This window comes from Lycorma delicatula, chromosome 5 (genome assembly GCF_047948215.1).
Source record: "Lycorma delicatula isolate Av1 chromosome 5, ASM4794821v1, whole genome shotgun sequence".
Lineage (NCBI taxonomy): Eukaryota > Metazoa > Arthropoda > Insecta > Hemiptera > Fulgoridae > Lycorma > Lycorma delicatula.
Window position 1 is genome coordinate 101,846,374 of NC_134459.1, and position 13,834 is coordinate 101,860,207.

At 27.6% G+C, this 13,834-nt stretch overlaps 1 protein-coding gene across 13 annotated transcripts in view; it reads right to left on the reverse strand.

Moving 5' to 3' along the window:
* Nucleotides 1-13,834, reverse strand: part of rols (zinc-RING finger and ankyrin repeat domain-containing protein rolling pebbles) — a 727,654-nt gene that overhangs the window by 53,346 nt on the left and 660,474 nt on the right. For all 13 annotated transcript variants that reach the window (XM_075366784.1, XM_075366781.1, XM_075366785.1 and 10 more), the window contains 2 exons: nucleotides 8,967-9,146; nucleotides 6,662-6,786 (listed from right to left, as the gene is read on the reverse strand). In XM_075366784.1, coding sequence (XP_075222899.1) covers nucleotides 6,662-6,786; nucleotides 8,967-9,146 — 305 coding nt within the window. The remainder of the gene's footprint in view (nucleotides 1-6,661; nucleotides 6,787-8,966; nucleotides 9,147-13,834) is intronic.

A 13,834-nucleotide genomic window follows, 5' to 3' on the forward strand; every position in this document is an offset into this window, starting at 1 on the left:
GATAACCCATACTAGACATTGAGTCCTGGAAAATTGACTTATCGCGCAACCGAGCAATATTTAGGCGTGCTGCGGTTCAGTTTCATATTCCTACCTCCGTTGTCTTTGCACTTCACAGACATTCTTGAACTTCCAATAAAATTTGAATTTTTTTTGGTCCTCTAATGACAGCCATTTTTGCGCCATCGCTGCACTTTCTCAACTGATTGCATCGCATCGCATTGCATTGCAACGATTAACAATAACGCCATCTGTTCGCTGTTGTCGAGAGATAGTACTACACGTTGACCCGTAGGCAAGCAAACTGAAACGTATCGTGTGTATGACATGTTTTTAATATATATAAATAAATTTGTGAACAAATGTATGGTTGTTCAAAAAATGTATTAGGTATATACATCATATACATAATATGTAAAATCTCCAATCATGGCATGATGTTACGTAACATACATTTGGTAACCGATTTTACCGTAATACGACTATGGCCGATAGTTATAAATTTAATGTTAAAAACATAATTACAATTTTTTAACGTTTTCACACATAATTATGTAACCTACTTTTGGTGAATACGAAAATGATTTTGAAACACGTACTTCCAAAGAGAAGCTGGATTAAACAACTTTTTTATGTATGGATGGCATAAACAAAATATAAACGAGTTATATGTTAGTTTTTTCATTATTATATTGAGTAGCAGATAATTTAAACCTAAGCACAACGGATTTACAAGACAAAACAGAGAAAAGTCAGTAACTGCCAGAGATTTTTGGATCCGTTAAAGATCTTTACGTAAGTTGACTCCAAAAATAAAACTAAATTATTTTCAGATTTTAAATTTAAATAAATGAACTAGTTACTAGTTTAGTAAGCCTATTTAATTAATTACAGTTTTAACTGAAAATGCAACATATATTGAAAATAATTTGTTGAACGTGTAGTTATGTTAAATGGAAGTGAAAAATGTAAAAAAAGATTCACGATCGCAATGATCGATCCATTATAATGCGATAAAATAATACACCATTAGAAAATAGTAAATCTGATAAATATTACAAAAGATAGAACATTTTAATTTAATATAAAAGAAGAAATCCTTTCACCCGATATGAAAACATACAAATCAGAATAAAGTAGAGAGCCCGAATTAATAGAGTATTGAATGTTCAACGAACCGTAAATGATTTAGAATGGAAACAGTCGTCGTCCCAGAAAGAATAATAAGTAGATCTCTTAGAAACGAACCTGTAACGACTACGTCTAAGCTTAAAGAGGCTTCACGAAGGAAATGGACCGTATCAGTGACAGATAACTCCACCTGCAAAATACTACGTATTCAAGGGCATATCGATACTAACGGCTTCGGGTTGACTAACTTCAATAAAAAAATTTATTTCTTCAATATAAAATCTAAAGATAAAAACAATATTTTTATATCGCTAAGGTTCTATGCGTTACGTAAGAAAACGCCTATCAGTATAAACTAGAATATTTAAAATGTTAGATACAAAAATAAAAAGATCTCATTCCAACGATTGACTGCTGCAATGACCTCAGATTTAATCTACAACCTAATTCAGTTTTCATTACGGGGAATTTACAAACAATAATTTTTATAAGCGATCTACATATTTTTCTTATCAAACAACAAAGAGTTTTCTGATTTCTTAACATTATAAAAAAAATTAATTTTATTATAATTGTACTCTATCTCTATTTAAAAAAAAAAAACTCTAAAACTGAGCCGACCTGTATAAAATACTCTGCTAAAACTAAAACAAAAGTAAATGTTCTACAGAAATTAAATTTACGAGTTCACACACACACACACACACACACACACACACACACACACACACACACACACACACACACACACACACACACACACACTTTAACTAAAGACCTGTCTGGCGAAATGTTCCGGGTTCGAATCCCGCTTAAGAATGGAATTTTTCATTCGCTACAAAATTTCCATATTCCATATTCATACTCACAACCTCATGCGGTAAATCATCATACAAAACCAAATAGACGCAAGGATAAAGTGCCAAAATTTACCATAAAAACAGACACTCCAATCAAACCTAAATTAAAAAGACGAAAAACATGCCGGCCTTCGTGGCGCGAGTGGAAGCGTACCAGCCTTTCATCCGGAGATTCCGGGTTCAAATCCCGGTCAGGCATGGCATTTTCACACGCTACAAAAATTGTTATTCATCTCATCATTTAAGGTAATACCTAACGGTGGTCCCGGAGGTTAGTAATCGAACATATACTTCAACTATACATCTGATTTTAACAAAAAAATAAACCAATAAATTTCTGATGTTTTAAGAGTTTATTCCTTACCGCGTGAATTTCTATCGTATAAGTATACACAAGTATTATTATTATAGATTTTACAGTCTCCTCGATCAGTTTATTCACACTATTCCTCAATAAAAAGTTTTCTGTATTGGCAAAACTATTCTTCCATTATGTTCTTCGACAGACCTGGAGAAATACATTATAGCGGCAGCGATAGACTGGAGTAAACGAATAACCCTTACGGAGGATTGTAAAAAAAAGTAAACAAAAAACCCATTTGAAAAGTACACGTGAAAAGTCATAAAAGAAGCACAACAGAAAATATAAGCAAAATTAATTTAATTTTTTTTTCACTTAAACAAAGGACTTCTAAGTTCAGAACTGTTGGAAAGGTCTGGAACGCCCGATCGAGGTATATTTTTATAAGTTACAACGAAAAGATATAAGAAATTATTTGCCACTGTAATTTATGTTCTGTGTACGGTACACAGATAACTTGTATTATTATAATATATATTATTATTTAACCTTTAAATATTAATTTAGTAAAAAATTTTAAAACTAAAATGTTTATATTACGGTAATTTCAGAATAAGTTACACAGATAAAAGAAATTTTACGGTAAATTTTAGTAATAGATTATTATCTTTGTATATTACATTCATTACGTTAAATAATTATATTAATGCATTAAAATTATTACTTAAATGTTACACGAATATAACATTTAAAGAATTGTATACAGTCTACATGTATAAAAATACAGATATTTTGTTACAGATACTACTAAACAAATAATAAGGTCAACTGATTTCCAAAGGGCTTTAGAAGAAAAAAATAATAAATAGCAATCAAAATATTGATCTACAGATTTAAATTTACTGTAGTAAGTCGGCTACATGAAAATAGTAGAGCCGGTGTACCATACACTGAAGAAAGACTGTATAAAACATAAATGCAATGTGGATACAATAAAATACGATAATGTAAATAAATATCAATTGCACATAATCAACATCGTAATTACATGCATATTCTTATTGCTTTACCCTGCAGCTGTGTGTGTATTGAAGCAATCGTCTCCAGACAAACTCTGCCTTTTTCACCCTACTTTCCCCATGTATAACATTCTCTTTTCTTCGCTTTGTGTGTGTGTGTGTTTTGTGTTCAGGAGCAAGGAAGGTTATATACATAACATATATCACTATCGGTATCACGAATTCCTTCAAGCATATATTAACAATATACCCATTTTTATCTGATACAAAGAATCTTCTTTGCATTGTACATGAAACTTTAATGATAATTATGTTACAAAGATAGCCTACATATTATTACGCTAATGTTAATTGATATAAATGGTATTATTCAGAAAATAAAAAATTATAAAAAAACAAAATGTAGCTGTTAAAACACATACTTTAAAGTGTTCTTTACGCTAACTGATAAATACTGCAAGTAAAAAGAAATTATACTTTAAAAGAAAAATAAACACAGCGTAACGTTTCGATGTTCAGATAACTACCGCATTGGAGTTTAATAATTCAAAATTGGTTGTCTCTTTTTTTCAACTTTGAGTATATTTTAAATCTTATAACTTTTTTTTATAGGGGAACAACGAGAAAGATTGTTCATAGATATATTTGATTGGTAAATAACTGTCGGCCATATTTTATTTACAATAATTTTTAAGGAAAGAAAGAACTATCAATAAGAAGTGGAAACAGATTTTCGTTACTTTGCTGAACTATTTTTCTTTTTCTTAAAATGTAAACGTTTGCCAAGCAAGAGTAAAGCTCCAAAATACGTTTAAATAACCCATCTCCAGCTATTATTTGTATCATACATGTGCATGTGAAGTTTATAAAAGTTACTGATTGTAAGAGTCGTTTGCTTTTTTTTCTCATGTATTCAAACTTTATTTGAGCCAATAAACTACGCCTTTAGTATTTATTCTCGCTAAGCCAAGTTTAAATGTTCAATGTATATATTACCATGAGAAGCAACAGGCAAATCAATAAAGACTTGGCTCCTCCATATTACTTGATGATTAATCTAAAGGAGAATCTTGGTAAGTTAAGTTATTTTCTGTTAAATTCTCTTTTATTGTTTAATGTAATTTTTTTACTTTTTTTTTATCGGCTACTTTAATTCTGAAAATACAAATTACAGGTTTTACGTCACATTGCAGTACAGACGTAAAATATTTTTATTTATTTTTCTAATTTACCTTTAGATTTAATATCTGATAATTTTTTGTAAATATGCTTGAACGATTTGAAAATTAATCTTATTCATTAATAATCGATTTGTACACTTAATAAAACAAAGTTAATTATTTAAAAATTCATTTTATTATATACATATTATCGATGAATTATAATGTATCATTTTGAAGAAGGATTAGCCAAATCAGATAAGAATTACACTGATTATTATTAATATACTATGATAGCCATTAATATTAAAAACAAAAAAAAAAAACAAAGATATAAGAAAATGTTCGATTATAAATATTATTAAGATAAATAAATGCAGTACTAGACAAAGATGAAATTCTTTAATAATAACCATCATCCTACAATTTTCTTACTACTATTACCTGGGTCTATAAATTATAAACAGGAAACAAGACGTTCTTAAAAATGACGTCATATAATTCATGAGAGAATAAATATATATATATATATATATATATATATATATATATATTTATAAACAGCGAAGCTGGTGAACGAATAATGATCGTCAACATGTTGATGTACGACAGACTCGACTCGTTCATTCGTCTTCGATGATGTCGCTACATTAAAAATGTTCTACCAACAATGACCGCTCGACTGTGACAAGCCAATGTCAGTCAGATCGTTCTACTATCACCCGGACGTAAAATAATAAATAACAGTGTAACAACCCTTTCATTCCATAGCAAAATGTTCATAGTTCCTTGGCTGTTGCGTGGTTTCTCATAGTTTTTTTTTTATCGGTGAACTTACATAAGATCGCGAATAATGATCAATGGTAACAAATGTGGCGAATAAATTAATAATCCAGTAATAGAAAGAATAAATATTTTTACTTTTTATATATTTCTGTTTTATTTTATTTTTTTTTTTTTACCTTCGGAATCCAATTAATTGATATCTATGGATCTGATTTAATAGTAAAAACTACACGTAATATTTATTTACTTTTTAAACGTAATATACAGTAAATCCTATAGTTTATAAAATCTCGAATACCATAACATCAGTTTAACATCATAAGTAAATAAGAAAAAGAAATTACCAGATGGCCGATTTAGAATGCATTGCAAATATTATATTTAACCTTATCCATTAAGATTATTTATTTATGTATATTTTAGGAGATAATGTGTAATAAATTTGATTTTTTAATTTCAATTTATCGTTAACATTTTAAAACAGGATAAAAATTAAAAAAAAAAAAATCGGAAAATAAAACTGTCTACAAATCAAGAAAAAATAATTACGTTAAAAAATTTACAATTTTTTTTTTTAATTTACAGATCAAGTTCTATAGATAAAATACAAAATATATAAAAGAGAATACAAACAGAATAAATTTTAACAAATTTTTTAAGTCGGCTACAACAAATTTCTAAGAAAGAGAATTAAATTTTTACACTCCTCAGAATAATAAATTTTAATTGAATTTAATATACTCGTAGTTAGTTAACCGCCTCGGTGGCAAGTAGTAACCGCGTTGGTCTGTTATGTCAAATGTCTCGGCTCGAATCTCAGATAGGATTTGAATAATTTGTACAGAGTCAACTGCAACGTTTTAACTCTGAGTAATTATTAATGATCTTAACTGATGCGATGTCTATTTGCGCCTAATCCAGCGTATAGTAGCATATCTATACCGACTTCAGAAGGGCAAAAAAATACTAATTAATTAATCTTTATCTCAATATTCTAAATTTAGGAATAGAACAAGTTAATTTTGGTTGAATATATTTTATGTATTTTCAAACATTATTTTATATTTATACATTTTTTTTTCATTTATACTCCGCCGATCTCTGTGGCGGAGTTGTAGCGTCTCGGCCATTCATCCGAAGGTCCCGGGCTCAAATCTCGATCAGGCATGGCATTTTTCATACGCTACAAAATTCCATTTCTTTATCCCACGCACAATTTTTAAGCAAAAAGGAAGAAAAAATACTGGGTTACTGAAAGTTATTTCAAACTGAAACTGTTAAAGGAAACATGAAGTTTTAGATTATTTGTAAACGACTAATTTCCAAGAAGTGAAATGAAAAATCATTACTCTATTTTAAAATAAAGGGTTATGTTAGCTCACGGAAGCTTTAAAATCAACTTACCTGCATATAAGTAGTAAAATGTCCGTTCGTCTTAACTTGTGACCGACTCCCGGTTCCTAATTTTGAATCAGGTATTAGCTGATCAGTACCTAATGTTGAACCTGAAACCTTCTTTGCTGGCATAACTGCAAAAAAGCAACAAATATCATCATTTTTTATACTTATTCTTATATATTAAATTCAAATTTAAGAATGCAACTTTTCATTACTTTTATAAACTGTTTTTACATTAAAAAAAAGATAATGCTACATAATAAATGCTACAATAAATAAAAAAATAGACAATAATATAAGAAAGTATAAATATAAAATCAAAATCATACACTTATTTCTTCTTAAGGTATCTCAAAGTCAAATGGCTACGATTAAAAAAAAAAAAATGTAAAAATTTTTCCAAACAAAAGTGTTTTTACAAATTTTTGTACAATAAAATAATGAGAATTAATATTAAAAAAATTAAATCTTAAAAACAAAATATTAAGTCGCTTCCATTTTCTGATTAGAAATTTTAAAACTATTTCTACTGGTATAAAAAACAGAAAAATCTTTCGGACTTCATAGCAGTCGATATGGAAATTATTACCTAATGTATTTTTTACCCAATGTTTTTTTGTGTATTCATAACTGAGGAAGTCTGAAGTTGCAAAACAAAAACTGCATAAAGTATATATGGTTTATCTTTAATAATAATAAAAAATGATTTGCAGATCATAATCTTTCTCATATGGTGCCATACTCAAAAAATTATTTTGGAAGGTTTGAATACCGGTCAAGCTTGACATTTTTTCATACGCTACAAAAATTAATTTCTTACTACAACGAAAAAAGAATATATCTGTAGTTAGTAGAGAACAAATGAAAATATTATCAGTATTCTTTTTAATAGACCATATTAAAACACCCTTATGGAATAAATATTTACCTGTAACACACAATTTTTTGAAAGCATGATAATTTTGTAATTGCATTATAACTCAAAATAAATGTATTTACAAATAAATTTTTTAATTTCTGGATACTGGTAGATTTCTGTCAAATACACACAGAAACATGGATGTCGTTAAATACGATTTTAATAAAAGCTAAAACTATTTACTTCTTTATTTTTTCCTACAAAACCTTAATTCCTGATTTAATACACTTTTATATGAAATAAAATAATAAGTTTTAAAATACGGAAATTAAATTAAAATCTAAATATTTGTTTGTTATTTCATATTTAACTGAAATTTATAAAATTGTATAAGTATTGTACAATAATTTACATTAAAAAAATAAAATATATGACAAATACAGTAGATATAATAAAATTATAAATAAATAAACTAACAGAAGTATATATATATATATATACCTAAGGTAATAAAAAAGCAGTTTTTAAAAAAATATTTTTATATATATTTGAGGTCTGAATAGTTGAATGGATGCCAAAATACGGAAAATATTGTGAACCACAATAAATTAGTATTTTAATACTAAAAAGAAAAAGAAAAAACACATTTCCTACACATGCTAATAATAATAATGTCTCTTAATTATTTCATAGTAATTGTAATGATTTGCAGTAATCATATTTGTCTGCTATCAGTTGGATGTCAGGTGACAATGAAAGGAAGTTAGTAAATACTACATTAAAGTTTTTAACTCCATACGCTTATCTTACAACAAAACACAGCACCACTTGATAAAAAGATATGAAGAGTTATATTCTATTAAGTATTACACTTACGATGATGTCTTTAACAGGCATAAAAAAGGTAAATAAATTTGGAATTTTTTTTTATTAACTCAATCATAAAAAATAAGTACTATAATAAAAACCAGTTTTAATTCAATCTTCTTAAAATGAAATTTTTCCCAGAAAAGAATAATTTCATACTCAACTTTCAATTGCATAAGTCTGAATTTTCGTACACCGGAAATTCTGTAACATGGACCTCCACGTTACAGAATAGTACCTACTATTTTGTGGATTTCACACTACTGACTTCGATGAATAAGCCGGACGTTTTATTTATTTAAGGTAAACAAAAAAGTCATATATTATTTATTATATATTTTTCCAATTTTACAAAACCGAAAAATCAGCTAATCAATGACAACCTATCAAACAGTTATTCTCCAGAGGTGAAACAATTATTTTCCTGTGATAGGATATTATAAAACTGATTTCATACACGTCAATATTTTAAAAACATTACATGATCGAATAGAAAACAATGCGTATTGTTTCTCTCTTAGCATTGTAAATTCTCTTAGATATGTAAACAATACTGAAACAATTTATGTAAATATAGAGGCTTACCTGTATCTTCTGCAGAGCAAAGTGGACAAGCTTCATTACGAAACATGCATGAATAACACCTTTCGTGGCCGCATGTGTCTATTAACTTCCTTTTCTTTCCCTTATCAAACGGCATATTACAACTGGGACAAGTACCTGCAGTCGACTCCGACTCCAATAATTTACGTATAGCCGCGAGATCTGAAATCAAATAAAAATAAAATAATTAATAAAAAGTAAAGTAGGTAAAGTAAAGTTAATATAAAAGTAGGAAATAATATTATTTTCTGTTTTTAGAGGATTTAAAAATACATATTTTTAAGCGAGAACAAAATTTTATTAGGTTTTGAACTAAATTGGGTAAAATAATATTGACAGAAAAATAATATTTTCATATTTCTTTCCTTTACTATTAAGATTTATAATTAGTTTTATTAATTTTATCTAGGATATGAGATTTTTTATAAAAAATTCTTGAAAATGAAATAACTTAAAAAAATATATATATTCTATAATTAAAAACAATTATACTTGGCTGAACTTATTTTAAGTTGATATTCTTTTTTATTTGTGCTAAATTTAGTAAAATTTTCACATTCTGGTAACATTATATATATAATAATATAAATACTGTATTACATATTTTAAAATATATTTTTATTTATTTTATATTATATATGTTAATTATGTTATTAGATGATTATAAAAAATAACTGGGTAATTTTTTTATGCAATCGTGACGCTTAAATTGTCTATACGAATTGAAACATTCGTGAAATCGAATATTTTAGATTACGAAAAAACTTAAAACAATTTATTAAATGCACGTATTTATTATTAATAGTTTTTTCAATAAAATGAGTGCTATTTAAACAAATATAATAAATTTAATTAGTTAACTAATATAATTAAATAAAATATATTATTGAATAATAATTTTAAAAAAAATATCTAGACCATTAAATTTGCCATTTAATAACATCAATAATCATAATGTATGTAAAAACGATTTCAAATAAAAAACAAAATAAAATAAAAATCAGTAACTGAAGTAGAACAGAGAAAAAAAGTAGAACCAAAATGAAAATTGTAACTAACCGGTTTTTAATATTGCGTATTATATGCATACTTTTGCTCACATGAAATACCGATATCATAACGGATTAATTTTATCCTGCTTTCATATCGATAGTCAAAGTAATAAACTGGAATCGATATCATTTATAAACGACTTTTATTCTAAATGTTATATTTTTTATCGATCGGCAGAACTTTTTATCCAAAGAAAAATGTACCGGATTAAACGGAATAAATTTAACATTATAAACTTTCTATAATTGTTTTCTCCTTTTTAACGGGGGTTTTTTTCATTATTTTATAACCAATTAAATTTTATTTATTTTTCATAAACGAACAAAATACCTTAATAATCTCAAACTCTGTCAATTATTATAAATTAAGAATAATTACTAACTGTAATATTCATTAAACGAAACGCACCGATATCAAGAATAAACTGGTGCTGAACGACTATATTTTATCCAGTATACGATCTGTTTGAGCGCATTCACCAACTTTTAAAAAATCTTATGTGGACACCATATGATTTCCTTGTACGCCTATTAAATTACATATGCAAATTTTTTTAAAATTAAAATTACAAATAATTTTATTTCATTAATAACTTCTGATATCTTTACATTTTTTTTTTATTGTTATTATTGAATTATTATTTATCGTAAAACTTTTTTTACAATCGGAGGTTAATAATTATTTATAAATCAATATATTTAAATTGAAAAAAAAAAAATTATTTGGCTATAACTCTGGAACCGATGAAAATAAGTACTAAGTATGATATATCATTGAAAAGCTCTCAACGAGGGGTTATTATTGCAGTTAAGAAATAGTCCAAAATCCAAATTTCTTTTTGGATTTTGAGCTTTTTTGGGGAGCTTTGGTCCAGTCGATTGCAATCAAAAGGGGAGGTGCACAGCTGGATGTTACAGCTGTCCTAAATCCAAAATTTCAACATCTTACGACTAATTGTTGTTGAGTATAGAGAGATACATACGTACGTACAGACGTCACACTGAAACTAGTCAAAATAGATTCAGGGAAGGTCAAAATGAATATTTTCGTTGAAATCTGAAAACCGAAATTTTTCGCGATCGCAATACTTCCTTTACTTCGTACGAGGAAGTAAAAACAAATAATTTAATATATTTTATTTAAATACCAAATAAAATTGCTGTATTTTTAAAATATGATCAACATAAATTTATCAGTTTTTTCCATGAAATTGAACAAAACATCATTTTTAATTTTGGGTTTTATTTCGGAACCAAAAAATGTTGTCAAGTAATTTTAAATTACTAATTGCCGGCATCCGTGGCGCGAGTGGTAGCGTCTCGGCTTTTTATCCGGAGGTCCTGGGTTCAAATCCCGGTCAGGGATGGCATTTTCAAACATGCTACATATCATTAATCTTTATCCCCTAAAGAATGCCTAACGGTGGATCCGAAGGTTAAAAAAAAAAAATTAAATTGCAAACGAAATATATAACAGTGTAGTTATTTGACTATTAAACCAGTTTAAAATAAATTTAAAAAGTAGCTTTTAAGTCAGATTTGAAACGTAGAACTAAATATTTTCACTAGACTATAAAACATGCGCGCGCCCATACAAATATTTATGTAATTTTTACCTATTACACTCATTATCAAGAATGAGTTTTGTTTTTTTATGAAATGTAGCCTTAGACGAGGCTACACTTTAGAAGAAGGGGGTATTGCGTTGAAGAAATGTCCTGTGAATTGCCTTATATTAGGTAGGAGTGGCTTTCTTACGCAGGTAGCTATTTATAACTTGATTCAGTGACCAATCAGAAATAAAACATCGAGTTTCTTGTATCTGTTGGTCATCCTATAGCGAATATTACGCCCTATTATTTCAGTCAGTATAAAAAAACCGTTGGTTTTTAAACAACTAATTGCAATTAAAAAAAAAAAAAAAAAAACAAAACAATATTTATTAAATATTTAAGTACAATTATAATCTTTTTTCTTATAAGAATCTAAAACTGCCTCCTTAAGAAACAAATAAAGAAAAATAATAATTTAAGTCTTAAAGTTACAATTAAATGAATAATACTATATTTTCTTTTTTTAACAACTTTCCTTATCCTATTCTTTGAAACGAAATTTGTGAAGTCAGGTATAAACTTTCCTCGTTGTAGCTAATCTTGTTCACAAGAGTGCATGCTCGTGGACATAAATATATAATAAACTATATGCGAGTATGAGTCATTTACCAAAATCTAATCGTACATATAATTTATAAAAGAAAGTGAATACAAATTAATTTATAACCAGCATATTAATTAGTATAAATTGTTAGCATTACAAAAAATAACTGATTTTAAATTTTATAATATTTAATTTTTTAATTTATTTAAATTAAATTTTTTAGTCAATTTATTGAGAATAAATTAACACGAATACATAATACACATACATTTTTGATCCTTGTCGATGTTAATATAAAAGAGGGCAGTATAAAAAAGAATGCTACTCATTAAATTGTTAAACCAGTTTATAATATAACGTATGAAAGCTAGTTATTGCGCATTACTTTTGTAGTAAGTATATAACAGTTCTCTGTGTGATAAATAACATTTTTCGGCTGAGACAGTCGTCAACATATGACTGGTTTTTTATTTTTTGCAAAAATTCACAAAATATTAGACCCGAACTCAATTTAAATTAAATTAAATACAAAGGTCTACAACAATATATATTAGTTATTAAATGTATGTTTATAACGAAAACAATTGTACTCTACACATTATTTTATCAGTTTGATTATAAAATGTTCACAATTATGCTTAGATTACATAATAATGACATATTTTTCAACAATTAAAAAAAAAAATAATAATATACAACATTTTTTGTACATAAGTCTGTATTAGTTTATTTCTATATAAAATTTATACCCAGAAGGGTTCTTTTAAAGAAATAAAAAAACACATGGCAGCCTGATGAATTTGATCACTAAATGGCGTGACATGACGAGAATAAAACAAAGGTTACTCAGCAGGACATCTTTGTCGATGACCGTCTCGTCTGGAGTATATTATTCCTTCATTCATTTTAAAGAGGCAATTACAACAGAGTAAAATTATTTCAGAGCAGACAGATCAAAAATCGAAATCACAATCTTCGATATGCTAATTTATTGTTCTACTACCTAGTAAAACAGTGTAAAAGTCCCAATATTGTAAAATTGTAATAAACTGAAATTTTATTTCAGTTTATTACAATTCATCCATCCAAGAGAAGGTATTTTTTTATGTATAAAATGTATTATTAAGAAAAGTATGGCTTATAAATTTTTTAAAAAAGATTTCACTAAGATTTCTATCATTGTAAAATTATTATAAAATATTTCGTTTAACTTTTAGTATTTAATTTTTTTTTTGATTTTTACGGCATCAAAGCCCGATGGAAATTTGTAGTGTATAAAAAAATGCCATGCCTGACCGGAATTCGAACGCGGAACCTCCGGATGATAGGATGAGTCTCGCTACCACTCCGCCACGGAGATAGGCAGTTCTGACGTGAAACGTCTTTTAAATCACAGCGAAACATACGGGTACCAGAACAGAAATTTGTAGCGTAACGAAAATCTCGTTACGCTACAAATTCCTGTAAGGAACTAAATTCCCGGCGAAAATGTAGCGGCATTTCGTTTATAGATTACCTGTAGCAAGTCGATAGATGCCAATAAAATCCCGACGCTGTCAGGATCGACAAACCGAGTCGATCACGCGCATCTTGCGCGTGAATATTAGTCGTAATAAATATCATGTACCATTTAATGTCTGT